The 26,272-nt window shown below is 36.9% G+C and overlaps 1 protein-coding gene and 1 pseudogene across 8 annotated transcripts in view; one reads left to right on the top strand and one right to left on the bottom strand.

Annotated features, from left to right (window-relative positions):
• The window catches only part of NBEAL1 (neurobeachin like 1), a 174,880-nt gene extending 157,427 nt beyond the window's left edge, over positions 1-17,453 (bottom strand). For 3 of the 8 annotated variants that reach the window (XM_077747675.1, XM_077747676.1, XM_077747668.1), the window contains exons 1-2: positions 17,000-17,272; positions 15,937-16,212 (exon numbers count right to left, since the gene is read on the bottom strand). In XM_077747675.1, the coding sequence (XP_077603801.1) occupies positions 15,937-15,987 (51 nt within the window). In that variant the 5' untranslated portion in view covers positions 15,988-16,212; positions 17,000-17,272. The other 5 variants (XM_077747670.1, XM_077747669.1, XM_077747671.1 and 2 more) reach the window with 5 other exon arrangements.
• Positions 17,454-24,432: 6,979 nt separating this feature from the next.
• On the top strand, positions 24,433-25,152 carry LOC144217889 (RNA-binding protein 25 pseudogene; annotated as a pseudogene).
• Positions 25,153-26,272: the final 1,120 nt, after the last annotated feature.

The raw sequence follows: 26,272 nt of genomic DNA, 5'->3' as shown, positions 1-26,272 counted from the left end.
CCAAAAACAGTACTGAATTTTTACTGCACATGTTTAAAAATGCAGAGAGTAATGCTGAATTTAAGGGTTTAGATACAGATTTTCTGGTCATTGAGCACATCCAAGTGAACAAAGTGTCCAAGATGCACCATAGAACTTACAGGGCTCATGGTTGGATTAACCCATATATGAGCTCTCCCTGCCACACTGAGATGATCCTTACTGAAAAAGAGCAGATTGCTACTAAACCAGAAGAGAAAGATACCACAGAAGAAACTGAAAGAACAAAAACTCATAGCAAATCAAAGTAAAAACATAATGCTGGTTGTCTTTATTATTAAACATATTTCAAGTATCCTCACAAAATGGATCAAATAGTTTTCTTCTGATTAAAATTAGAAACATTATTCTGTTAGCCCTGTGCCACTAATTTTGGTTCATAAACATGCTGTTTTGAAAAAATAAATTAAACAAATAAATAAATAATAAAACTATAAACTTCTAAATACATATACATATTTCAACCAATACTGGGCAGCTTCCAACTTACATATGAGTTGCATTGTAAAAGTTCACTTAAGTCAGTTACATTTATAATGTAGATTCTAACATCCTATGAAAAGAAGATAAATCCTGCCCCCAACAGAAACATTATTTTAAAATAATTTTTTTTAATGTTTATTCATTTTTGAGAAGAGACAGACTGAGCATGAGTGTGGGAGGGGCAGAGACAGAATCTGAAGCAGGCTCCAGGCTCCAGGCTGTCACTACAGAAGCCAACACAGGGCTAAAATTCACTAACCACAAGATCATGACCTGAGCCAAAGTCAGATGCTTAACCGACTGAGCCACCCAGGCGCCCCCCAATAAAACATTATTAATGGTAATTCATCTTTCAGGCCATCCGTCAAATTTTTCTGACAGAATCTAGCTACCTATGGCTACGATGACAAGTAAAACATAATCTTAGATCAATTATACCTCAAAAAAATGCATAATCTTATCCTTAAAGTGCTCATTGTTCCATAGAAAAGAGGCATAAACAAATAAATGCAAAATAGCATAAGGAAGTAAAGCAGTTATATAAAAAGCACTGAAATAATAAAAAGGGAGTTATGGACTCAGCCAAAATTGTAAGTAACTGAAGCACTCAAAAGTTTTTCACAGATCCTCCCCTGCTCATGCTGTCTCTATCTCTCTCTCAAAAATAAATAGAACATTAAAAAAAATTTTTTTTTAAGTTTTTCACAGGTCATTATAAGCAGATATACTCAAGGAAGAAGTCCAGACAGATAGAAAATAGCAAGGTATTATCAAAGACATACAATATCCGGTCCTGTTAAATAAATAAATAAAACTGGAGAAGTCAGCATTTCCTGAGCAAGTACTTAGAGACACTGTTCACTTGGACGGCAAATACAATGTGAAGTTAGAAAAAAAAGGAGAAAAAGAAAGATGGCTATGCTTAATCAAGTTTGAGAAGCACTAGTTAAGCAAAATTAAACAAGATTTTTAAGAATATATTATCTTTAAGGTGAAATATGCCTTGTGAATGGCATTGAAAGTGGTGGTTATAATGTGAAATTTTTAAGAACATATAATCATGAACCTTACATTCCTGACATTAGTTTTATCAAAGAAACAATTTTTTTATTTGATTGATCTTTTCTATTACATGTATTAATTCATTAATTTCTAAAATAATTTTGTTAAACAAAATTTTAAACATACTTATAATGACTCAGCTTTAATTATCAAATCATGCATGAATATTCTTTCACCTGTATCCTCATTATCAACTAGATTATTTTGAAGCAAACACAGTATCATTTCATCCACAAACATTTCAAAACATATTCCTAAAAGGTACCTTTTAAAACTATGACATTATCACATGTCAAAAAATTTACAGTTCCTTTATATCAGTGTTCAAGTTTTCCTGATTTGTTGATAAATGCCCTTCTTTTTTTAACAGTCCGATAAGATCAGGACCCAAATAAAGTCCACAAATTGCATTTGGTTGATGTATTTATCAGGTCTATTTAAACCTATAGGTTTCCATTACATCTACTTTTATTGGCCTAATTTATTTGTTGAAGACACTGGGTCATTTGTGAAATAGTATTTCTCACATTAGGACTCTGCTGACTACGTATTCTTCTGTCATTTGACATGTTCCTCAGCCTCTATATTTCCAATTAATTAGTAGATCTAGAAACTATCAAATTTAGGTTCATGGTTTTTTGGCAAAAAATACTACATAGGTGTTGCTCTGTATGTCCTTCAGAAGGTACATATCTAGTTTTCTCTTTTGTGATGTTAAAGCTAGTGATCATCATTTTCTAGACCTAGTATTTTATGAGTAAATTTTGTAATAACCTTATAATTTCCTTGTATTACCATGACTACTAGAAAGATTTGCAAAAGAAACTATTAATCTCATTTCCACATTCCTAAGATTATATCCATTTACAGATTAGGTTTATGCCATTAATCCCAAAATGTTATATAATAGATGATTTATCAAAATGAAACATACTCCTGGGCACCTGGGTGGCTCAGTTGGTTAGGCGTCTGACTCTTGATTTCGGAACAGGTTGTGATCTTACAGTTCAAGAGTTCAGGCTCCACAACAGGCTTCATCAGGCTCTGTACGGACAGTGCAGAGCCTGCTTGGGATACTCTCTCCCCCTTCCATGCTCACATGTGTGCTCTCTCAAAATAAACTTAAAAAAAAATACACCCGTTAATACATGTCAGCCTTCTTATATGCATGTATTTCCTGCAATAATAAAAAAAACAAACAATAAATTTGAGAATTTTCATATTAAAAATAACCTTACAATTTGCCTCACTCTACTTTGTTTGGATTTATTCTTGTCTTCTGGAAATGCATAGCATATTGATAATATATTTCTGCATTACAAATTAAATACATTTAGGAACTTAAACAAATATTTTATCAGAGTTATAGGTCCAGAATTCAAAAGCAGCTCAGGTGGACGGTTCTTGCTCAGAGTTTCTCATGAGCCTTCATTATAATGAAGATGTCAAATAGGGTTGGAGCAAAGCTTGACTGGGCTGGAAGAACTACTTTCTTTAAAAACTTTTTTTTTTTTAATGTTTATTGACTTTTGAGAGAGAGACAGAGCATGAGGTGAGGAGGAACAGAGAAAGAGGGAGACACAGAATCCAAAGTAGGCTCCAGCCTCTGAGGTGTCAGCACAGAGCCCAACATGGGACTCAAACTCACCAACCACCAGATCATGATCTGAGCTGAAGTCAGACACTTAACCGACTGAGCCACCCAAGCGCCCCGGGAGGAGCCACTTTCAACCTTTCTCATGTGGTGGCTGGCAAGGCTTCATTCAGTTCTTCACAAAATGGGTCTCTCCATAGGGCTCACAACATAGCAGTTGGTATTCCCAAGTGAATGATACAAGAAAACAAAGAGTGAGATAGAAATAGCAGCGTCTTTTCTAATTTCAGAAACGACATATCACCACCACTTTTGCCAAATTCTATTGGTCACAAAAGAATCCTGGTACAATATAGTAGAGGACTTATAAGGTTGGCAACCTCAAATGTGTAATTCATTAATTTTTAGCCTTTAAAAAAATTTATTTAAAGCCATAAATTTTCCTAAGTAATGGGTAGCTGCTTCATATCAGTTCTAAAATGCATACTTTTATTATCCAAGTCCCCCAAAATTCTAATTGTTATTACTTATTCTTTCATCAAAGGTTTATTTAAAAAGGTATTTCATGGCCTCCAAACATTCCTTCTTAATCTTTTTTGTTGATTTCTTCCTTCATTCACATTGTTAAACATACTCTAATTTTTATCATTTGAAATTTGTTAAAATTTGCTCTAGAGTCAGCTATATCATTTTTGTTAAGTGTTTCATGTACTTGAAAGGAATGTATGCTGTGTATGATGTTCTTCATAAATCCCTTATATCAAATTTGTCAATCCTATTGTTTAAATCTTTTGTATCTTTACAGTATATTCATTCTATTAGTTACTAAAGTTAAAAAAAAAAAAACTAACTAAAAGTTAGAAAAAATAACCCTGTGATTTTCACATGCTCATTTCTCTGGAGTTCTGTCAATGGTTGCTTTACTTTGAAACTATTTATAGAATACACACAAATTGAAAATTGTCATTATTTTCCTGGTGAATTAAGCGGTTTTGTTGAACATGGTTTTATTTCACTTTCCTCTTTGAAAAAAATTCATTGATTGGAAATAACAGATTGGTAAGTTTTTTCTTTAATGATGTCAACCTTTCCCCCTCTATCATTATTACTGAAAAATCAGCTATTAATCTGTCATCCCTTCGAAGAGAATTTTTCTCTGGCAGCTTTTAAGATTTTTCTCTTTCTGGTTTTCTGCAAAACTATTATGGTTTCACTATGCTGTATCTTGGAATGGAATTAGTTTTACTTATGCTGGTTAAAATTCAGCAGACAGGGGCGCCTGGATGGCTCAGTCGGTTAAGGGTCCAACTTCGGCTCAGGTCATGATCTCACGTTTCACGGGTTTGAGCCTCACGTTGGACTCTGTGCTGACTGTCAGCTCAGAGCCTGGAGCCTGTTTCAGATTCTGTATCTCCCTCTCTCTCTGACCCTCCCCTGTTCATGCTGTCTCTCTCTCTCAGAAATAAATAAAACATTAAAAAAATTTTTAAATAAAATAAAATTCAGCAGACATTCATTAATCCTGGAATGTTCTCACCCATAATTTCTTCAAATACATTTGTTTAAGTCTTCATCTCCTCTCCTTCACAGTTGATTTAAACCTTTTCACACTAGCCTTCATATCTCTTAACCCTCCCTCCATATTTTCCCTTTCTTTCTCTTACTAGGCTAATATATGTATTTTTTAATGTTTATTTTTGAGAGACAGAGTGCGAGTCAGGGAGGGGCAGACAGTGAGGAAGAACAAAATCTGAAGCAGGTTCCAGGCTCTGAGCTGTCAACACAGAGCCCAACGTGGGGCTCAAACTCACGAACCTCAAGGTCATGACCTGAGCCAGTCAGACACTTAACCAACTGAGCCACCTAGGTGCCCCTTAGGTTATATCCAAAAAGTACTTATGATCCCCGTTCCAATTCTCCAATTCTCTTCAGCTGTCTAAACTCATATTAACCTCACTTATTGGTTTTAATTGTTATTGGGTTCCCCCCCAATTTCTAGACAGTCTATTTCTTTTTTAAAAATTCTTTTTCAAAGTTCACACTTTATATCATATTTATCTGATTCTAAATTTTTTTTACATTTTGGTATCTTTGAAATCTAAATGCATCTTACAATAGCTCTGAGAGAGGCTGCTGTTAAGACAGATTTGCCAATGCCTGTGCAAAACTAGTAACAGGTGTTTCATATTGATAACCTTTCACTAGATTTATGTACATAGTACTACACGTAGAGTTTAATTGCTATTCAAAATGTTCAAAAAATTATACTATGTTTAGGCAATAAAATGAAGTTACTGTGTATACAAAAAGGCATGAAAACAGCGGCAGGGTATAATTTGATATTAATGATACAACTATTCGTTATTGTAGAAATAATCACAATTTTATGTTTTATGGCAAGGAAACAGCTAAGTGCTTTACAAAGTTGACAATGGGAGATACACTAAAATACAGGAAATGGAAATACATGCAAAAGAACTAGCTACCATATGCCAATTAATGCAAATGAAGACAAGAGTATCTGCCAAATCCCTTGGAAAAGATGAAAGAAATTTCAAGGCAATGAGAGCCTGGTACGGTTGATTGATAGATACATCCTTATTAAAGTATTAAGCTGAAATCTGAAAAAATATTTGGTATCTGCACTGAAAGTTTCTTCTTCCAGAGGGACTGAATTTGCTTTTACCAATCACCAGACTAGTCTGCATGACTTGAGGCTTTTTGAACTAGAACAAAAGATAAATTTGATTTGCAAATCCATAAAAGCATCAACTTGTGGGAACATCACCTCAAGGACTTTTCACCTTTTGGCTCTGCTTAACACAAAGGCATTTTTCCCTGGAGTACCCCTGAAGATAGAAGGTAGAAGAGTGAGGTGGGTTTGTTTTCAGTTGATCTTTACCCCAAGGGTAAAAGATGCAGAAAAGATGAAGAAATCAGTGTTGCTTATTATTGTCTGAATTCTGAAATCATCAAAGGAGTTATGGCAGATTTCAATCATTTTACATAGTACATTTTACATCTTAATAAATTTTGAATGCCTAGAATAAAATTGTCAGAAAAAAAATTGTTTTCACAAATTAAATCAAAAGTTTTTGTGAAAGCCTCTGAGTATAAACAGAAAAGCAATTTAGGTAGGCCAAACACTTAAATCCATACACTACAAGAAACTAAACTTTGATCTATAAGCATTATATTTTACATATTTTAAAATGAAGGGCAACAGAATTAAATGCAGCAACACGATTCCTAATGATTAATAATGAGTCTAATGAAGGAAAATATTTTAAATGACAACTACTGGGGTGCCTGGGTGGCTCAGTCGGTTAATCGTCCGATTTCAGCTCAAGTCATGATCTCACAGCTCGTGGGTTCGAGCCCCGCGTTGGGGTCGGTGCTGACGCTAGCTCAGGGCCTGGAGCCTACTTCGGATTCTGTGTTTCCCTCTCTCTCTCTGACCCTCCCCTGCTCAAGATGTCTCTCTCTCTCTCAGAAATAAGTAAAACATTAAAAGAGAATTTTTTTAAAATAAATGACAACTACTAACTACCAATGATTAAAGTAAGTTACGATTTTTTCATACCAAGTCTTACTATTTTTCTGGAACTTAGAAATAGTCTAATTATCTACATCTTAACATGTACACACACAAATATTCTAAGTAGTTTCATAATATATTAACAAATCTGCATTAGAAATGTCAAAGTATACCTAAAAATGAATAAAATAAAACATCCATCATTTACCTACCATAAATGTGATCTATGAGTAAAAGGGGTTATACATACACATCTCAGTCCCAAAGTCTGAAGTTAACCTAATAGCAAACCCCAGTCTTTTCCACATTACAGTGAGAGGGGAGACAAGTATGTCTTTTACTTCAAATACTACAGAACATCATGTTGGAATTATTAGACAATATAGTTAGATGAGAGAAAACAAGTGAGGACAGAAGAAATAGAAAGTGGACTCCTNAGAGAGAGACATCGTGAGCAGGGGAGGGTCAGAGAGAGAGGGAGACAGGCTCTAAGCTGGCTGTCAGCACAGAGCCCAATGCGGGGCTCAAACCCACAAACTGTGAGATCATGACCTGAGCCGAAGTCAGACGCTTAACCGACTAAGCCACCCAGGGACCCCTAGACTCCCCATTTCCTATAGGCGACTTTCTATATGCAAGAAGCCAGATGAGGGAGCTGTTCAATCACAAGAAACTAGTCTCCAATGCCCTCTTTGGATGTACCAAAAGAATAATTACAGAAAAAGTATAGTGCAAAGATCAGTAGAGAACAGTAGCCTTTGCAGCTACTACCAAGGAACAGAACCAGAATCAAATCATGGAACATTCCTTCTCTGAATATAGAAAGACCAGGCAACATTTGCCCAGTTTTCAGAATTGTTATGGATCAAAGCCTCCTATATGCCTCCCATTCTTTGTTTTTCAAGAGTTTTTATTGAGGCATTCCCATCAGTTTCACCAGTATACGTTGGGTTTGTGGGGGCTAGATATCAATAGTGTCTTCTGAGGTCACAGGTCTCAGTATCAATAAAAACCAGAATTGAGCCTTGATTTATATTAACAGATCTTGGGTTTAAATTTTTTTTTTTTTTTAATGTTTTATTTATTTCTAGGAGAGAGACAGAGACAGCGTGAGCAGGGGAGGGTCAGAGAGAGAGGGAGTCACAGACTGAAGCAGGCTCCAGGCTCTGAGCTGGCAGTCAGCACAGAGCACGACGCGGGGCTCGAACCCACGAACCGCGAGATCATGACCTAAGCGAAAGTCGGACGCTTAACCGACTAAGCCACCCAGGCGCCCCCAGATCTTGGGTTTAAACTGATACCATGATTGGATGAGACTTTTGGAATTCTTAAACTGGGCATGAAGTAGATTTTTTATATAGGAGAGATACGAATAATTGTAACCAAAAAATCAGACTTTGATAGTCGAGATTCTTAGTTCCAAATTTCACTCCATTGTAGTAAATTTGTCGTGTAATTTTGCAATAGGAAAAGGAAGATGTAGAAAAGGCAAAATAGTAGCAGTATGTCAGATATTGATCAAGGCTTGTTTCTGAAACAGGTCCAAGAGCTCTGGGAGTTATTAGAAATAGTTCTGGGTCCAGAAGTTTCATATAAAAATTTGTTAAGTTTATATTCTCATTTCTATTAATTTTCAAGTTAATTTAAACATATTAAAGTTGACTACCTTATAACTAGTAGTCCATTTCAGTGGTCACATTCACATTGCTACTAAATGATCATCAGTGACTGCTCAATTTGTAGAGCTGTATTTTTCAAATTACAGATGACATCTTGGCAACGTGAAAATTTTCAGATGTTCGGGTCACCTGGGTGGCTCAGTAGGTTAAGTGTTCCACTTCGGCTCAGGTCACGATGTCACGGTTCGTGGGTTCGAGCTCTGTGTCAGGCTCTGTGCTGACAGCCAGCTCAGAGCCTGCAGACTGTTTCAGATTCTGTGTCTCCCTCTCTCTGACCCTCTCCTGCTCTCACACATACTCTCTCTCTCTCAGAAATAAAACATTAGAAAAAAAAAATTTCAGATGTTCTAGAATCATGCCATGCAAAGTGTGGTACAGAAACCAATAAAAGCCTTGGCTAGAGAAGTACAAAAATCAAAAGTAAATACTTTCAAACTTTAATAGCAGCAGTTTGGTAGTATTAAGGCTGTTGGTATGAATTTAAAAATTAATGAAGTGAGCATTTCTATTTTTAACATCTTTCCCCCCAACTTGTTTAAGAACTACTTTGCTAAAGCCACCAATAATCTCTTAAATATCAAATCCAATATATGCTCCATAATGCTTTTCTTTACTGCCATATTGAACGACAGTACTGACTACTCTCTTCTTTATAAAAGCCCTCTACTTGAGGCAATCATTCAATTTGGAAGGACAATTCGGAAGGACTCCCGATGGTCCTTCCACTCAAACTCCTTACAAAAACTCTTCTTCCTCTATCCTCTTAAATGATAACATTCTCTAAGACTCCCTGACTATGACCTCTTCTTATGTTCATTTTACTCTTCAATAATTCCCAATAAAACCTGAATGTACCAACAAAAAACCCTGATAATTATTTAGAGTCTTATATTTCACTCATGCTCCTATCTACACATTTCAGTGCTATCAGTTCTACTTTCTACCAGGGAAATTTAAATTTTGATATTCAAAAGGAGTAAGAAATATTCATGCCTCTTCAAACTTTTTAGAGCAGTACATAAGCTCAAGTCAAATCACAAAGGTAATATTCCTTTCCTAAAGGCTACTTCCATGTCTGTTAATATAAAATATTCAGTTTTTGCTTTTACGTCTCCTAAACATGTAATTGGTAACCACTACCCCTGAGCTGCTAACAATTTTCTTTGTTTTGCTTTAGGTCAAACATTACTTTCCTTACATACAAAGTCACTATTAAGCCACTGAAAATTAAAAGCCATTTTATACTTTGCACATACTGGAGACTTATTAAATGTGGATTAAATTAGAAGAGTTGATATATATTGAGGCATCTTACTAAAAGCTTCATTTAGAACTTTAAATTGTAACTTTCTCATTAGAAGAGTATATGTTCATTTTTTCCAAATCTATGTATAAAAAGAGGTACTTGATTTTTTATCTGAATAAAATACTTCTAAATTCCATTTTCTTTATGAAGCAATACTTTTATTCTGAAAAGGAAGTTTACTCTGAGCTCATTGCAAAACTATCTATTTCAGTCATATTCCAGATTTAGCAGGACAAAGGGCAACAGCAGGAAATAGAGCATCACCAAGGTCCAAAACAAACTTGGTTTAGAGTAAAAAAACTCTCATATCATTATTAGGAATAATTAGTTGCTATGTTTGAAAGAAAAATAAAAACAAAAACAAAACAATAACAACAACAAAAATTGAGAAACTGAGGAGTATACTTTTATCTCTAGATAAAAAGGTGAGAATACTGTTCTCTATTATTATCTTAAATAAAGGCAAAACAGAAGTAACGATACATATTCTTGAATTCATATATGTATCTTAAAACTACTCATGAAGATTACATTTTGTTTCTTATCCTTACAGTACATTAAAAAAAAATTAATTCATTTTTTTCTCAACAATTTCTCAACAAGACAGATGAAAAAATGGTTATTTTTTTCCCATTTAACAGATGAGAAAACTAAAACAAGAAATTATGTAACCTGTTTTTTGATCTCTCCTTAAGATCAGAAGCAGAACTGGGATGAAATCTTGGCTCTAATTCTGTAGCTTCACAAAATTTTTCAGTGTAAGAGGAGTATCAAAAAAAACCCAAAAAAGTCAAATGACAAAAATGAACCTTGAATTTCAACCCACACTGTCACATTTCTAATGTCATGATGCTTTTGAGTTACCCTGTATCTTTTTAGTGAGTTAATGTATTTGACACTTTTCACTGTTATACAGAACAAAACTAACTTAATCTTATCAAAGAATTTGAGAGGTTGAGTTTCTCTTCTAGAGTCTGATGATCAACTATAGCACTCCCAAGAGACTAAATGTTGACCAGAAACATATCTTAATGCCTTTCCAAGGGGAGTTGAAATATGGACTTTATGAGACATATATGTTGTTATTCGCAATATATGAATTCCAAAAAGTTGTAGGATGATGCAGAGATCAAAATCGTGCTCAGCACGGTCTCTCTTTACCATAAGCACATTATGTGAAAAAATAATGTCAAAGGATATAGGGAATAATATGGTGTCTACTACAGGTAGTATGAACTAAAATCTGTAGATATTAAAAACTAAATAAAATTGCCTTCAATACTTAAAAAAAATACGCTCAGACAACAAGAAAAATATCCTCAGACATATTTAGTAGTTAACAAGTGGTTAACTACTAAAGTAAAATCCAGATACATGATTGAACATGTTCAAATTAATGTTTAACTTATAAGAGCAATATGAAATGCACTGTTAATAAAATCCTGGACTCTGGTTAACCATCTGGAGGCAAGAAAAGTTCAGCCTACATAATCTGGCAAAAGAATCTGTAGAAAGCAGGAATGCTGGGTGTTCAAAAATCATCCTGCCTATATTATATAATAACTACATGAGGTTAACAAATAACCTCGTAGGAACATGCATGTTTCTAACAATGCAATTAAATCCTGTTCCTAGAAGGAGAAAGTGAAAAGTTAGACCTGAAAAGTCTGGTTAAAAAAACAAACTGCCAAGTTTTGTACCCAAATTCTTTTCAAATATCAAGTATAATATGTGAGAAGCCATCTGCCAAAAACTGAAACCAATAATTTACTTTAATTGTACTTCAAAGACTTTAATCACTAACATTATGGTTTACAACTAAACCCAGACTAAAACGTAGAAAACATATTTATACATTTTTTCTTTTGCCTAAGCAGTATTATCCAAGCATTATTTCTTTTTTCTTTTTTAAATATTTTTATTTATTTCTAGGGGAGAGAGAGACAGCGTGAGCAGGGGAGGGTCAGAGAGAGAGGGAGATACAGACTCTGAAATAGACTCCAGGCTCTGAGCTGGCAGTCAGCACAGAGCCCAACGCGGGGCTCGAACCCAGGAACCGCGAGATCATGACCTAAGCGAAAGTCGGACGCTTAAGCGACTAAGCTACCCAGGCGCCCCTCCAAACATTATTTCTGATGGAGCCCTATTTAAACACCTATTAATTCTCAATGGCAACTTTTAAAACATCACATTATATAGAAACTCTAGGATAGTACCTTAATATCGATCTATGGTTAAAACACTGCAGAATACATATGCTAGTCAGCCCTGTGACAAATATGGAGGATGTCCTAACCTTACTGCTAGGAAGCTGACCTTCATAGATCTTCGAAGTCATCTTCTTTAATCAGATATGTATACAATGTTTGGTATGGATAACACACCAACTAGGGCAGCAAAATGGTAGACAGACAACATTTAAATTTTAATCAGTAAAGATGATTTTGATACTCAAGAAAAATAGCTTATCACCTTCGGAGGAGGCTAGTAAATCAAGCCATTATTCTGAAAACAAAGAGAAAGAATCGAGAATTCAGTCTGCCTGCTTTCCCTTTAAGGAACTGTCATCAATCAATTGATAAGGGAATATTTCTCTATATATGTTCTGCTAATAAAGACAGAATTGAAATACCACAGTTTTGTAAACTTCTAATGAAATAATTACTACATGCAGGTAAAACTCATTGATAGTGGAGACACATGAATTATTCTAGCCTCCCCCTGCCAAACAGAATGTGAATCAGCCAAGTCTCTAGATATGCCAGTTTGCAGATAACAGGAGAACGAAACAAGTAATTAAAATGAAGGAATTAAACCAGCAAAACTGAGACTGAGGAAAACTCTAATGTCAAAACCTGGTTTCTTCAACAAATAGAAGAATAAAAAGTATGCTGAGGGGAAACCTATGGATTAAAAGATTTAATAGATATTTCCAACAAAACATTGTGTGTATCCTTTGTTTAAATATTGAGTCAAACAGCAGGACAATAAACACACTTATGATCCTACCAGAAAAGTTAGAATACTGACCAGATATTTGATGATTTGAAGAATTACTGATTTAAAGAATTATTGATTTTGCTTATGTTGTTAAGAAGAGTTGTTTTACAGATACACTTTAAAAATTTTTTTTCAATGTTTTTATTATTTTTATTTTTGAGAGAGAGAGACAAGAGTATGAGCAGCGTAGCGGCAGAGAGAGAGAGGAAGACACAGAATCCAAAGCAGGCTCCAGGCTCCAGAGTCAAAACCCTACCAAGGAGCCTGATGCCGGGGTTCAACTCCCAAACCACGACATCATGCCAAAGTAAGACGTTTAACTGATTGAGCTACCCAGGTGTCCCTAGATATACTTTTAAATATTTATGGATAAGATCATGTTTTCTGGGATATGCTTTAAAATAATTCAGGGGTAGGGGCGCCTGGGTGGCTCAGTCAGTTAAGCATCTGACTTCAACTCAGGCATGATCTCATGCTTTGTGCGTTTGAGACCCGCATCAGGCTCTGTGCTGACAGCTCAGAGCCTATAGCCTGCTTTGGATTCTGCATCTCCCCGACTCACACTGTCTCTCTCTCTCTCTCAAAAATACATGTTAAAAAAAATTTTTTTTAATAATTCAAGGGTAATGGAAGGTTACAGATGAAACATAACTGAACATGAAATGGTAATTACTGAAGCAGGGTGACAGATAAAAAAGAGTTCACTATACTATCTTCTCTATTTATGCCTGCTTGAAATTTTCCATTAAAAAAAAAACTTAAAAAGGAAGATGAACTAATAAGGTCTATGTGACAATCCGTAAGAAGGACGACAAAATAAATGCAAGTCCCTCAGAGGTCAAAACAAACAAATGAAAGTCTTAATGGTAAATTAGGCAAGCATTCTTGCTGTACACACACTCTTACATGAAAAATGAGAAAATGTGAGACCCAAAGAGGTAAGTCTGGCTCAAGGTCACAAAACAAAACAGGAGCAGAGTCAAAACTAGACCTCACAATTGCAAGCCCAGAAAAAGGTCTAAGTTGGAGGTAAGATAAAAGTTCTGAAAAGTCCTGAAGTAGTCTGAAAGCCCATCAATGGTGTAAAAAAAGATGTTAAAAGTTAGGTGAAAAAAACAATCCAGTGGTTTGAAGGGCAATATGCTTAAGTGAGCAATAAGGCTAGAAAGATTACGGAGTACAACTGGGTATTTGGCAATAATCCTCACCAGGGAGCAGAAGAGTTGTATCTATGAGGTATGTTTGGAAACTGCTTGAATTTTCCAAGGTGTTTGTAAAAAAGAATGTCGTCTAGCTTACAAGCTTAAACATGAACTGGTGAAACATAAAAATCATTATTCTAGTAACAATTTTTGAAAAAAGTTGAAAAAGTTTAAATCTTAGTAAGTACACAACTGATTTAAACATAAAAATGGGATTTATGATGGGTGCCTGTGTGGCTCAGTTAACAAAGTGTCTGACTTCGGCTCAGGTCATGATCTCGCTGTCAGTGAGTTAGATCCCTGAGTTGGGCTCTGTGCTGACAGCTCAGAGCCTGGAGCCTGCTTCAGATTCTGTCTCCCCCTCTCTCTGTTCCTCCTCCGCTCATGCTCTGTCTCTCTCTGTCTCTCAAAAATGAATAAACATTAAAAAAATAAATGGGATTTATCTTTCTGTCCAAAAATAGGCTTCAAAATTCGACCATGAAGGGACCTCGTTATTTACTTAGACATTTTTCATAAAAGAGTAAGGATTCATATTTATATTAAAAGTTATAAAGAATAAAACTCTGTGTATGCCAACAAATTATAGTATCTTTTCTTTTTTTTTTTTTAGGTTTTATTTTTAAGTAATGTCTGCACCCAATGTTGAGCTGGACTCACAACACCAAGATCACAAGTGGCATGCTCTACCTACTGAGCAAAAGCCCAGGCATCCCTATACCATTTCTTCCATAAACACAATGACAAATAAAACATTAACTCCACCTAGAAACAACAAAACTCATTAGTAAGACAAAGTAATCGCATTTAACTTATCATTCTGAAAATGTAAAATCTAGTATGTCTGATGTATTTTTTAAAAAGTCTTTTTTAAACCACCATTCATACTAAACTGCATTTTAATACTTAGCTGACATGTGTTAGTGACTATTTCCAAAAATGGTGAATTCGATTCCTTTTTTATTAGAAAAGTGGTCTATTTTTAAAAAGACATCTCTGGCATTAAATTACACAAGACTAAAAAACTATTTTAAAAATTCATATCAAACATTTCAAAGTATATCCTTCACTAATTATAAGACATGCCAAACCAGGAAGTCAAGGAAATTCCAGGGTGACCTCTAAAATTTAGTATTAGAGATAACTGAGATCATTTGTTAAAGAATAACTTGTTCTTTAAAAAGCTGAAAGTATAAATAAGGAGCCTGAAGGAACAAGGCAGAAACAGACGCTGAGACTTGAGAACTTCACCACAGACCTAAAGTAACTTAAGTAGTAAATTAGAGATGTTTCTCTGACCCTTGCCAGTATCTTCAAAGCAGTAATGTAGCTCCTCTCTTGAAAAACATGTTTTTAAGTAGTATTCTTCTCCTCCAATAACATAATATGAAAGTTAACATGAAAAAATTCACATAAAGACCAAGACAGAAAACATTATTTTTGAATGAAAAAATAAAAAATACTAAGGAATCATACTGGATAGAAACATGGACTTGACTCTGCTTCTCAATAGCCCCTTTAACTTCTGCATCAATTTTCTTACCAGTAAAAGGGGATAATTACAAAGCCATCTCCCAGGATTGTGAGGATTACTCATGAGGTACTATCATCACAGTACGCTTGTAGTAACTGCCTCAAATCAGTAACATTTTCATACCAGCTAAAAGGTTAATTATAGGAAAAATGCTGAACACTCTTCTCATAAAAATATCTCTACCCTACCACTGCTTGTGGGAGAAAAAGGAAAACACAAAAATAAATATATTTCATTTTTTCTACGGTCATATTACTTATAGAACTTAATGATCACTGAAGAAAAATAAAAACCACACCCTACAGTTTTAAAAAGTGTGTCAATATCGTGTATGTGTTCAAATCTGCAAAAAGTAGAAAACAGAAATATCCATGTTGTTAAGTTCTGGGTCATTACTATAAATACAAATATATTATCCATTATATAAAGTGATAAGGCCAGTCACAAAATTTTACAACAAAGTATTTTAAACCTTAGAAATAAAAAGGAAAGCAGTTACCTTTGTACAATAAAGCATCCAAAGTTCAAAGAGCCTCTCTCTGGATGCCATTCTGGCTTTCACTCTGGCACTTTAATTTTTCCTCCAAAAAAAAATTATGTTCAAGACTACAGCATGTTCATTTTATTTTCCAAGTTTTTCAGCCGTTACAGTAAAGCTCAAAGTAGAAGGGAAAACAAAAATAAGTGAAATCAAATGGACTGTCTTCTGGTCAATAAAATTCAGTTCAGGCAGTTACTCCAACCTATCTTCATCATGGTAGTTGGGCGATTAAATCTGTGAAAGACAAAAATACGCAAAAAGTGTGCTAGAAATAAGGGTCATATTAAAAACTGTAGATTTATCAGAACTATAGATTTATCTACTTCCCGCAATCAGCTAAGCTTTTATACTGATTGATTTCATAGAAAATAGTGCTTCAGGAAAACATCACTGCTAACACAATATTTCACATCAATATAAAGTTATAATTCTCTAGGGCAGACCCTGAGAGTACTCATAACCAAAAACGCGTCCAGTGATAATAACCCGCAAGACGCCGTTGCCACTATATTTTCTAGAAACATAAAGAAAACGACACTTACTAGTGCTATATTTCAAAGACAAAGAATCCCTTAGAATATTCTAGTCTGCTTCTTAAAACTTGTAGGGAATGTTTGTCGCGGAGTTGCAGGGCAGGGCGTGGGGAGGAGGGTGAGGAATTCCTGGTTTGTTTATTTTAACAATCCTCGCTGGGTGAAAGCCGACCTGCCCACCTGCCCCTTTACCTCTCCATCCAGGAAGAAGAAAGGAGCACGCACGCACTGGCACGGGTAAACAACCCAGGAAAGCCTCCCAGTGTTTTTAGGGATCTTTAAATTTCCTCCTCGCAACCCAGACAACCGAAACAGAGGCAAACCTAAGGTGTGCAAGCTGCCAAGAGAAGCTTTGGAAATGGGGCAGCGCGAGCTCCGCATCTTCCGACACGCTACCCACACCCTGCAGACTGCACTGGGACACACCCGGGTTAACCTCGCCCCCTCACAGCCGCCCCAGACTCTACAGCGCGCTCCCCACCACGCACCGGGGGCCCTCCCACGTCTGCCACGCGGCCACTTCTTCTCTACAACCCGCTCCCCGTCACCGCGCTCACGTTGGGGGTTGCGCCAACGCCGGCAGTCCGACCTCTAACTTACTTCCCTCGCCCCCTTCCCCAGCCGAAGCCCCGTGTCACCTCGCAGTAGGGAAGGCGGGCGGGAGAGGGAGGCGGGGCGGAGGCAGCGCGAGGCGGGGAGCGAGGGCCTGGAGGAACCAAGGGCGGAGCTATCCTCTCGGCTAATAATTCCGGCCTCTAAGGATTTACCCGGCCCCGGGGCAGTCGCTGTTCATTGGTCGCACAGGCCGGGAGGGGGCGGAGTGACTTGAAGCCACGCCCAAGCATTCCTGCGCATTCGCAGTCGACCGGGGCTCCCGAAGATTCGGGGGCTGGCGCCAGCCAGGACATTCCAGTCAGTCTTCCCCAAGCTGGACGTGTAGGATGACCGACGTGCTGACGTTAATGCCCCACCAGTACTGGGGCCGGGCAGAGGTACCAGTTGGCTGATGGCGTCATTTCCGGGACTCATTTGGGGGCGGAGAATACTGGAGTGATCACTAGGGATTTTTGTTTTGATTTCCTGTATGAAGGGGATTCGTCCTGGTAGCGTATAGTAACAAGAAAACAGACAACTGCTCCCACACTCTCAAAGAGAGCAACAAAGTCTTTCTACTAATCGCACTTGTACCTTCTACTTCCGCAGTCGCGAAATGTCCAGTCCAAAGGGCTTATTTTGAAAGTACTGAAGGCTTCGAAAGAGTTTTTGCTTTTTCAGAAAAACAAAAAAGACAAACGGCTGCGTTTACTAGATAGAGACAACTTTCAGATTTTTGTCAGATGGGGATGGTAAGGAAGACACAGAAGATAAATCACTTTTGGTACACCTAGACATTAAAAAACTTTATATTATGAAAATGTCAACTATATACAAAACTAAACTAGCATAGTGAATCTCCACATACCAAGATTATCAACTAATTAATGCCCCATCTTGTTTTCATCTCTACCAAAACTTGGCAAACTGTAAGCAGTAAATTTTTTAGGTTTTGCAGACTCTTGCTTGGTATGTATTTTAAAAGTCATGTAAGAGTAGGGGCACCTGGGTGGCTTAGTTGGTTAAGCTTCCAACTCTTAGTTTGACTCAGGTCGTGATCTCACAGTTTCAGAGTTTGAGCCACCCCATTGCGCTCTGCACTAGCAGCGTGGAGGCTGCTTGAGATTCTCTGTCTCCCCTTCCTCTCTCTACCCCTCTCCCACTTGCTCTCTCTTTCAAAATAAATGCACTTTAAAAATTTTTTAATAATAGTGTAATAATAATAGTAATATTTGAAAATTAGATGAAATTCAAGTTTTAGTGTTGTAAAGTTTGTTGGAACGCAGCCATGCCCATTCCTTTACTACGTTTTAATAGCTTTTAAAAAAAAAAAAAATAAGGTCTAGACCCAGTGCTGGACTCCAACTCATAACCCTGAGATTAAGAGTCACATTCTCTACCACTTGAGCCAGCTATGTACCCCTCCTTTACTATTAATACCTGCTTTCACTGCAAGAGGGCAGAGTTGAGAGGAATTTCCAGTAGTTATTTGCCAATTATGCCTTTTCAGCATCTCTCTTTGGTTGTGCAGAACATATGTGAAAACATGAAAACCAAGGAAAAGGAGAGGAATTATTTTTGCTTTGGGATCCCCCATTTTAGTAATAAGCAACTCCATTCTTGCAGGTACTCAGTCCAGGTACCTAAGAAGTATCTTTGCCATCTTTCGCATATACTTCACATTCAATCTAACCTTTCAGTTATAGCTTCAAAATATATCTAGAATCTAACCATTTCTCTACCCCACCACCACAACTCCTCTGATGTCAGGTATCACTAAATAGTTTCCAGATTATTATAATCTCATACCAGTTTGCTCTCTTGTCTCTGCCTATGCACTCTCACCACTCATGGGATTATTCTCAACACAGTAAGCAGAGTGATCTTTTAACATGGAAATAAGGTATTACTCCTCTGCTAAAAACTCTCTAGTGGTCTCCCATCCCACTTGAAACAGCCAGAAAGTACCTGTGTTTTCTCCCACACTTACCTCTTTAACTTCTCCAACAATTCTGGCCTTTCCTTATTTCAGTCCAGAAAAATGGCTGTTCCTAAAATTTGCAAAGCATATTCCATTCTCAGGGATTTTACATAAGCTGTCCCTCTACCTGGAATGCTCCCCAAGTGTACACACACAATCTTCAAGTCTCTGCTGAAGAATCACTTTATCTATTGCTATAGTCTGAATGTCTGGGTCCTCTCAAAGTTCATATGATGACATCCTAATCTCCAATGTGATGGTATTAGGAGGTGGTGCCTTTGAAAGTACTTAGACCACAAGGGAGGAGCATTCATAAGTGGGATTCGTACTCTTATAAAATAGATCTTACAGAGCTCCCTAGTCCTTTCAACTATGTGAGAATACAACAAGTCTGGAAGATGGCATTCACACAAAAAGAAAAGGAAAAGGAAGGAAAGAAAGAGAGAGAAGAAAAGAAAGAAAAAGAAAAGAGAGGAAGAAAGAGAAAAAGAAAGGAAGAGAAGAAGAAAAGGAAGAAATTGTAATCTACCCGGTCTGTGGTATTTTGTTACAGCAGCCCGAACATACTAAGACCTCAGTAAAGCATTCCCTCATCTTCTTTTAGAAAATACAATCCTTTTTTCCCTTCCTTTCTCTGATTTTCACTATAGCACTTAACAGCTGACATATAATTTGCCCATTTTGAGTTCCCCCTAGTAAAATAGAAGCACTATGAACACAGAGACTTTATTCCCTGCTGTATACTTTCAGGCTCTTGAATAGTGTCTTATATACAAGAGACACCCAATAAATATTTGAAGACTATAATATGAAAGGAATAAATGAACTGTTTCACTATATGTCTATGTATTATTCCATGTCCCTTCTTGAGTCTGCGAAATTCTGCATTTAGATGGCATCTAGGTATCGGCTAGATGCCAACAGTCTTCCTGTGCTGAGACTTATCCTGGAGTGGGGATAAGCCTTGGTTTTATGAGTAGGTGTTTCACCAATACTTAGGTGTCTCCCCCAGTGAAGCTATTGCCCTTTTTCTTCAGGCAGACCTTAAGGCAAACACATTTGTCACCTGGAGAACATATTTTCTTAGTAAGACTGTTACTCAGTCACCTTCTGAATCAACATGTCCTTGTTATGTTAAAATGATATTTCTGGCCTAATTTTTATGACAAAATGTGTTAACCTTAAAAATAAAGCCAGTAAAAACGTCTTTAACCAGGAATAACAGAGAATTGCAATTCAGAACATGCAAAATATGGCAAAACCATAGGCAAGTCCAACAAACAACAGAGAGGAACATTATTTTATGGAGAAGAAGGAGGATGTTGGGAGGGATTGTTCTCAATGAAAGTTGATTGGACAAAAGCACGAGATCTTCATGATGACAGCGTCTCACTGGCTGAATTGCAGGGGTAGTTGATTTCTTATAGAAGACACAGTGTACCTCTTTCCTCATTGGGGACTGTAATTGGTGATTCTTTCCCATTTAAGATTCTTCTGTTGGAGTTCATAATTGACATTTCTTCCTATAATTTGATGTTGAGTGGTATGGCTCCCATTTCTAACCTCCTTTTATATCCTTCCCATTCTACTTTAGTAAGATTTCACTTTATTTTCACCAAGGCATACTCATGAACTGAAATGCCCCTGCCTAATCTCCCAGATGGTCCTGTGCTCAAGTAGTTTCTCATCTGATAACAGGGTTAAGAGTCTCAGTTCACTTCACCTATATAACCTTAGAATGTTACTAAATTAATTAACAGTGAAAATTACATCTGCCAAGACAATTGGACTACTTATGTAAATCAGGGCATTATCACCTCAAAGAAATAATTACATAGATCAGGGCACCTGGGTAGCTCAGTCACTTAAGTGTCCAATTCTTGATTTCGGCTCAGGTCATGATCTCACAGTTAGTGAGTTCAAGCCCCACATCAGCTCTGCACTGACAGAGCTGCTTGGGATTCTCTCTCTGCCCCTCCCTCCCTCTTTCTCCCAAAAATAAATAAATAAACTTTAAAAAATTAAAAAATAACATAGAGAGGTAAATTATAATCTTTTGAGTTGCTTTTTCATCATGGTTTAGAGCAAATAAAATTAATTAGATTAACTTGACAGGTAGTGATATCTTGCATAATAACCTACATGCAATCATTCCTATTATGGACAACCTGCCAACTGAAGCAGATACTCAACAACAGTAGAGAGAACACAGTTTCCTTGGACAGAGTTGGAGACATTTCACCTCTTTGGTTAAGTTTATTCCTAGGTATTCTGTTGGTTTTGGTGCACTTGAAATTGTTTTCTTAATTTCTCTTTCTGCTCCTTCATTATGGGTGTGTAGAAATACAACAGATTTATGTACATTGATTTGTATCCTGTGACTTTACTGAATTCATTTATCAATTCTAGTAGTTCTTTGTGGAGCCTTTTGGGTTTTCTATATCGTATCATGTCATCTGCAAATAGTGAAAGTTTTACTGCTTTCTTGCCAATTTGGATGTTTTTATTTCTTTCTGTTGTCTAATGGCTATGGCTAGGAATTACAGTACTGTTTGAGCAAAAGTCATAAGAGTGGACATCTTTGTCTTCTTCCAGACCTTAGGGAAAAAACTTTTCCACAGATTTCTATTCTTTTAAATTTGTTAAGTTGTGTTTTATGGCCCAGAATGGGGTCTATCTTGGTGAATTTTCCATGTAAACTTAAGAAGAATATGTATTCTGCTGTTGTTTTGTGAAGCAGTTGATGGATGTAAACTATATCCAATATGATCAACATGATGATGTTGAGTTCAATTTGTCTTTAGGTAGGCTGATGGATTTGTCCATTTTTTACATAGTTGGAGCAGATTTATCTATTTCTCCTTCCAGTTCTATCAGGTTTTCTTCACATATTTTAATGCTTTCTTTATTATTTATTTATTATTTTTTATGTTTATTTTTGAGAGAGAGGGAGTGGGAGAGGGGCAGAGAAAGAGAGGGAGGCAAAGGTTCTGAAGCAGGCTCTGGGCTGACAGTAGAAAGCCTGATGTGGACTCAAAGCCACAACCATGACATCATGACCTGAGCTGAAAGTCAGATGCTTAACCGACTAGACTGAACCACTGAGGCACTCCCCCACACACCCTTTTTTTTTTTTTTAATGTTTATTTATTTTTGAGAGAGCATGTGTAGAAGGGGCAGAGAGAGAGACAGAGAATCTGAAGCAGGCTGTTGATTGTCAACACAAAGCCCAACTTGGGGTCAAACCCATAATGTGAGATCATGACCCAAGCCAAAGTTGGAGGTTTCCAACTGAGTCACCCAGGTGTTCCCCTTAATGTTTTCTTGTTAAGAACATACACATTAAGGGGCACCTCGGTGGCTTAGTCGGTTGAGCGTCTGACTTCAGCTCAGGTCATGATCTCACGGTTCGTGGGTTCAAGCCCTGCACTGGGCTCTGTGCTGATGGCTAGCTCAGAGTCTGGAGCCTGTTTTGGATTCTGTATCATCCTGTCTCTCTGACCCTCCCCTGCTCATGCTGTCTCTCTCTCTCAGAAATAAACATAAAATTTTTTTTAAAAAGAACATACACATTAAGAATTATTATATCCTCTTGGATAATTGGCCCCTTTATCATTATGTAATGCCCCTCTTTATCCCTAATAAATTTCCTTGCTCTGAAGTCTTATAGTTTAGATTTTCCTATTACAGTATGGGTCCCCATTGAGGGTTCTGCTTAGGATTTCTGCTCTGGTAAGTTGTAATTCTCAGTATTTGCCTGTCTCTTAAATTTTGGAAGTAGTTTTCTGCCCTGTGACCTCACATCTCTGATGGAGCTAAGTTGTTTTCAGTTTGTTCAGCTTTTTAGTCGGTATTAGGATGGAGTGATGACTTTTAAGGTCTTTACATGCTGATCCAGAAACTGGAAGTCCTGTCCATTCCTCTTTAGTAGGTACTGTAAAACTGCCTAAGTTTCAGTGTCAGACATGCTAATACAAAGACTCTATAATTACACTGATTAGAACATAGGTGTTTCCAAAATTCCTTAGCCACCCATTTATAATTATCTTATTAAGGTACATTACTTATGTATTCTCCTTTAGAATCACAAAACTAGAGGTGTCTGGCTGGCTCAGTCAGCAGAGCATGTGACTTTTGATCTCAGGGTCATGAGTCTGAGCCCCATATGTGGCATAGGGTTTACTTGAAAAAATTAGGATCACAAAACTCGAGAGCTCAAAGTTACATTAGAGATTGTGTAATTCAATATGTCCATTTTAAATATTAAAAAACCAAGGCCTGAATTTAAATGTAACCAAAACTCTTGACCAGCACTTTTCAATAGAAATTTCTGCAATGATGGAAATGTTCCACATCTGGGTTGTTCAGTGCAGTAGCCATTAGCCATTCATTGCTGTTGAACAATTGCAATGTGACTTGTGCAACAGGGAAATTAATTTTCAGTTTTATTTAATTTTAACTTAAATATACATATTTGTCTAATGACTACTGTACTGGATAGATCCACATCTAATTTACATTGTAGGAACCACAGATGATAGAGGAATAAGTTAAGTGACTTGTCCTGTAGTGCACTGCTTGTTGTTGACAGAACTGAAACTAGAACCCAGAACTCCTTAATCCTAGGCTTTTTTGACTATACTGTGCTGTCTTTTCAGAGTCCAAAGGACAATGCTTTTAAAGCAGGGTTTCTCAAACTCAGCACTATTGACATTTTGGACTGGATTAATTTTTTGTCCTGTTCACTGGAGACTACTTAGCAGTATCCCTGGCCCCTACCCAGTAAATACTACTAGTATCTTCCAGCTGTGACAAACAAAACTGTCTCCAGAAAAGGCTATATATCCTGGAAGCAAAACTGGGGGCAAAATCATCCCTTGTTGAGAACTTCAGGTTCCTAGGATTTCCTAGTCACATAAGATGTCCTTCAGGACCCTTCTCAGAGGCAGGGTAAATCGAACTTGACAGTGAAATGAGAACTTCAAGAATATGATATAGAAAATATGATATAGGAGCAAGAATGAGAATGGGATAGGGATTGTGACCACACAAAAGGGAGAGACCAGGACCACGATCAGATCAGAGTCGATCAAGAGAAAAGAGCAAGATCATGAAAGGGAACTGGAGCAGGGGAAGAGAGAAAGAATAGGAACGAGAAAGAGAATGAGAGTGAGAGATTGAGAAAGGGAATGGGAATGAGAGAGAGAGAAAGACAAGCAGTACTGAGAAGAGGACAAAGACGATGCTTATGAGCAAAGAAAACTTGAAAGAAAATTCTGAAAGAATCTACTTACCAAGACCACCTTGAGAATTGGGAAATCTGAGAACAGAAGAAAATCCAGGAGTATGAGAAAGAGGCTGAAAGAGAAGAAGAAAGAAGAGAAATGGCCAAAGAAGCTAAATGACAAAGAATTCTTAGATTATGATGATGATAGATATGATCCCAAATATTACAGAGGAAGCACTCTTCAGAAAAGGTTGCCTGGTAGGGAAAAGAAAATGGAAGCAGATAAACAGGACAGAAAAAGAGAGAAGGAAGAGCTAGAAGAAATCAGGCAGCACCTTCTGACTGAAGGGCAGCTGGATCCAGATGCAGAGCTCCAAAGGATGGAACAAGAGGCTAAAAGGTGCACACAACCACAAATAAAGCAAGAACCAGAATCAGAGGAAAAACAAGAAAAACAAGAAAATGAAGAAAAATGAGAGGAACCCATGGAAGACGAAGAAGAGCCCGGGCAAAAGCTCTGTCTCAAATCCACCCTGAGGCCCATTAGTTTTGCCCCATCTGTTTCCTCTGCCAGTGGCAATGCAACCCCCAACATTGCTGGGGATGAGTCTCCTTGTGGTACTATTATTCCTCATGAAAATTCACTAGATCTACAAAAACTTGAGGAACATGGGCCCAAAACAGAACTAAGTCTTAAACTGGGTGCTTCCAATAGTCCTGGTCAATCTAATTCTATGAAGAGAAAGAAATTTCCCATAGATAGTGTCTTTAACAAATTTGAGGATGAAGACAGTGATGATGTACCCTGAAAAAGGAAACTGAGCTCAGGTAGTTCGTAAAGGTTAATACATATTAAAGGTAGTCACCTCAACAGTGATGAAATCACAATATGTTACACAGTTTTTTGAAGACATTTCTGAAAAAATGTTACATATTTCACTTTTCCTATTTTATTATAATGTATTTAATTATGGAGAAGGATTTTTGTTTACTGAGCATTCCATTCTTGTATTTCCTGCCAAAAGGATCATTAGCTTTTGTTTATCACATGATTCATCATGGTGAAACACATTAGGAGATCAAGAAGATTCACAGTTTCCAGCTGTGAATAAGCAGATGGAAAATAGTGCCCTAAAGAAATAAGTATGAATGAAACAAAAGCTTGTTTCAGTACAAATTAAGAGGAAGAATAAAAAATTAAAGACAAAAATTTCAATTTACTTTTTAGGTTTCCAGATGAGAAATCAAGCAACCTCTGAAAAGGAAATACCCTCAGTTAAATAATTTTAGAAATAGAAGTGGCATACACAAGACTATTTTCCTGGGGTACCTGGGTGGCTCAGCTGGTTAAGCCTCTGACTTTAGCTCAGGTCATAATCTCAAGGTTCATAAGTTTGAGCCCCATGTCGGGCAGAGCCTGCTCCAGATCTTCTGTCTCCCTCACTCTCAGCCCCTCCCCCACTCATGCTTTTTATCTCTCAAAAAAAAAAAAAATTAACATCAAATGCCTACTTTCCCAATTATATCTTACTGTTTGCAGTTATCCACTCAGTCTCATTAAAGGCTTTCTGATGTTTTTGTGGATATTTTATTACAAAAAAGAACCACTTAGGGGAGTGTAGGATGGGGAGTTATTTAATGGTTAAAGTTAGAGATGAAGAAAAAGTTCTGGGGATGGATAATAGAGATGGTTGCATAACACTGTGAATGTACTGAATGGCAAAGAACTGTACACTTCAAAATAGTTAAAATGGTCAACTTTACCTTACGTATAGTTTATCATTAAAGACTGAGCAGAGAGAGAGGTGCAGTTATTCCACTTGACTAGGATATTGATAAAAAGGCAAAAAATGTTAAAAGCCAAAATAGACCTTTTGTGTAATAATTTAGGCATTGTAAATTTTAGTTCTCATTAGAATGTTGTAATAGCTGTTAAAAACAATAGAGGTTATGGAAGAG

This window comes from Crocuta crocuta, unplaced genomic scaffold, assembly GCF_008692635.1.
Source record: "Crocuta crocuta isolate KB4526 unplaced genomic scaffold, BGI_CrCroc_1.0 scaffold159, whole genome shotgun sequence".
Lineage (NCBI taxonomy): Eukaryota > Metazoa > Chordata > Mammalia > Carnivora > Hyaenidae > Crocuta > Crocuta crocuta.
This window is presented reverse-complemented; position numbering and strand designations above follow the sequence as displayed.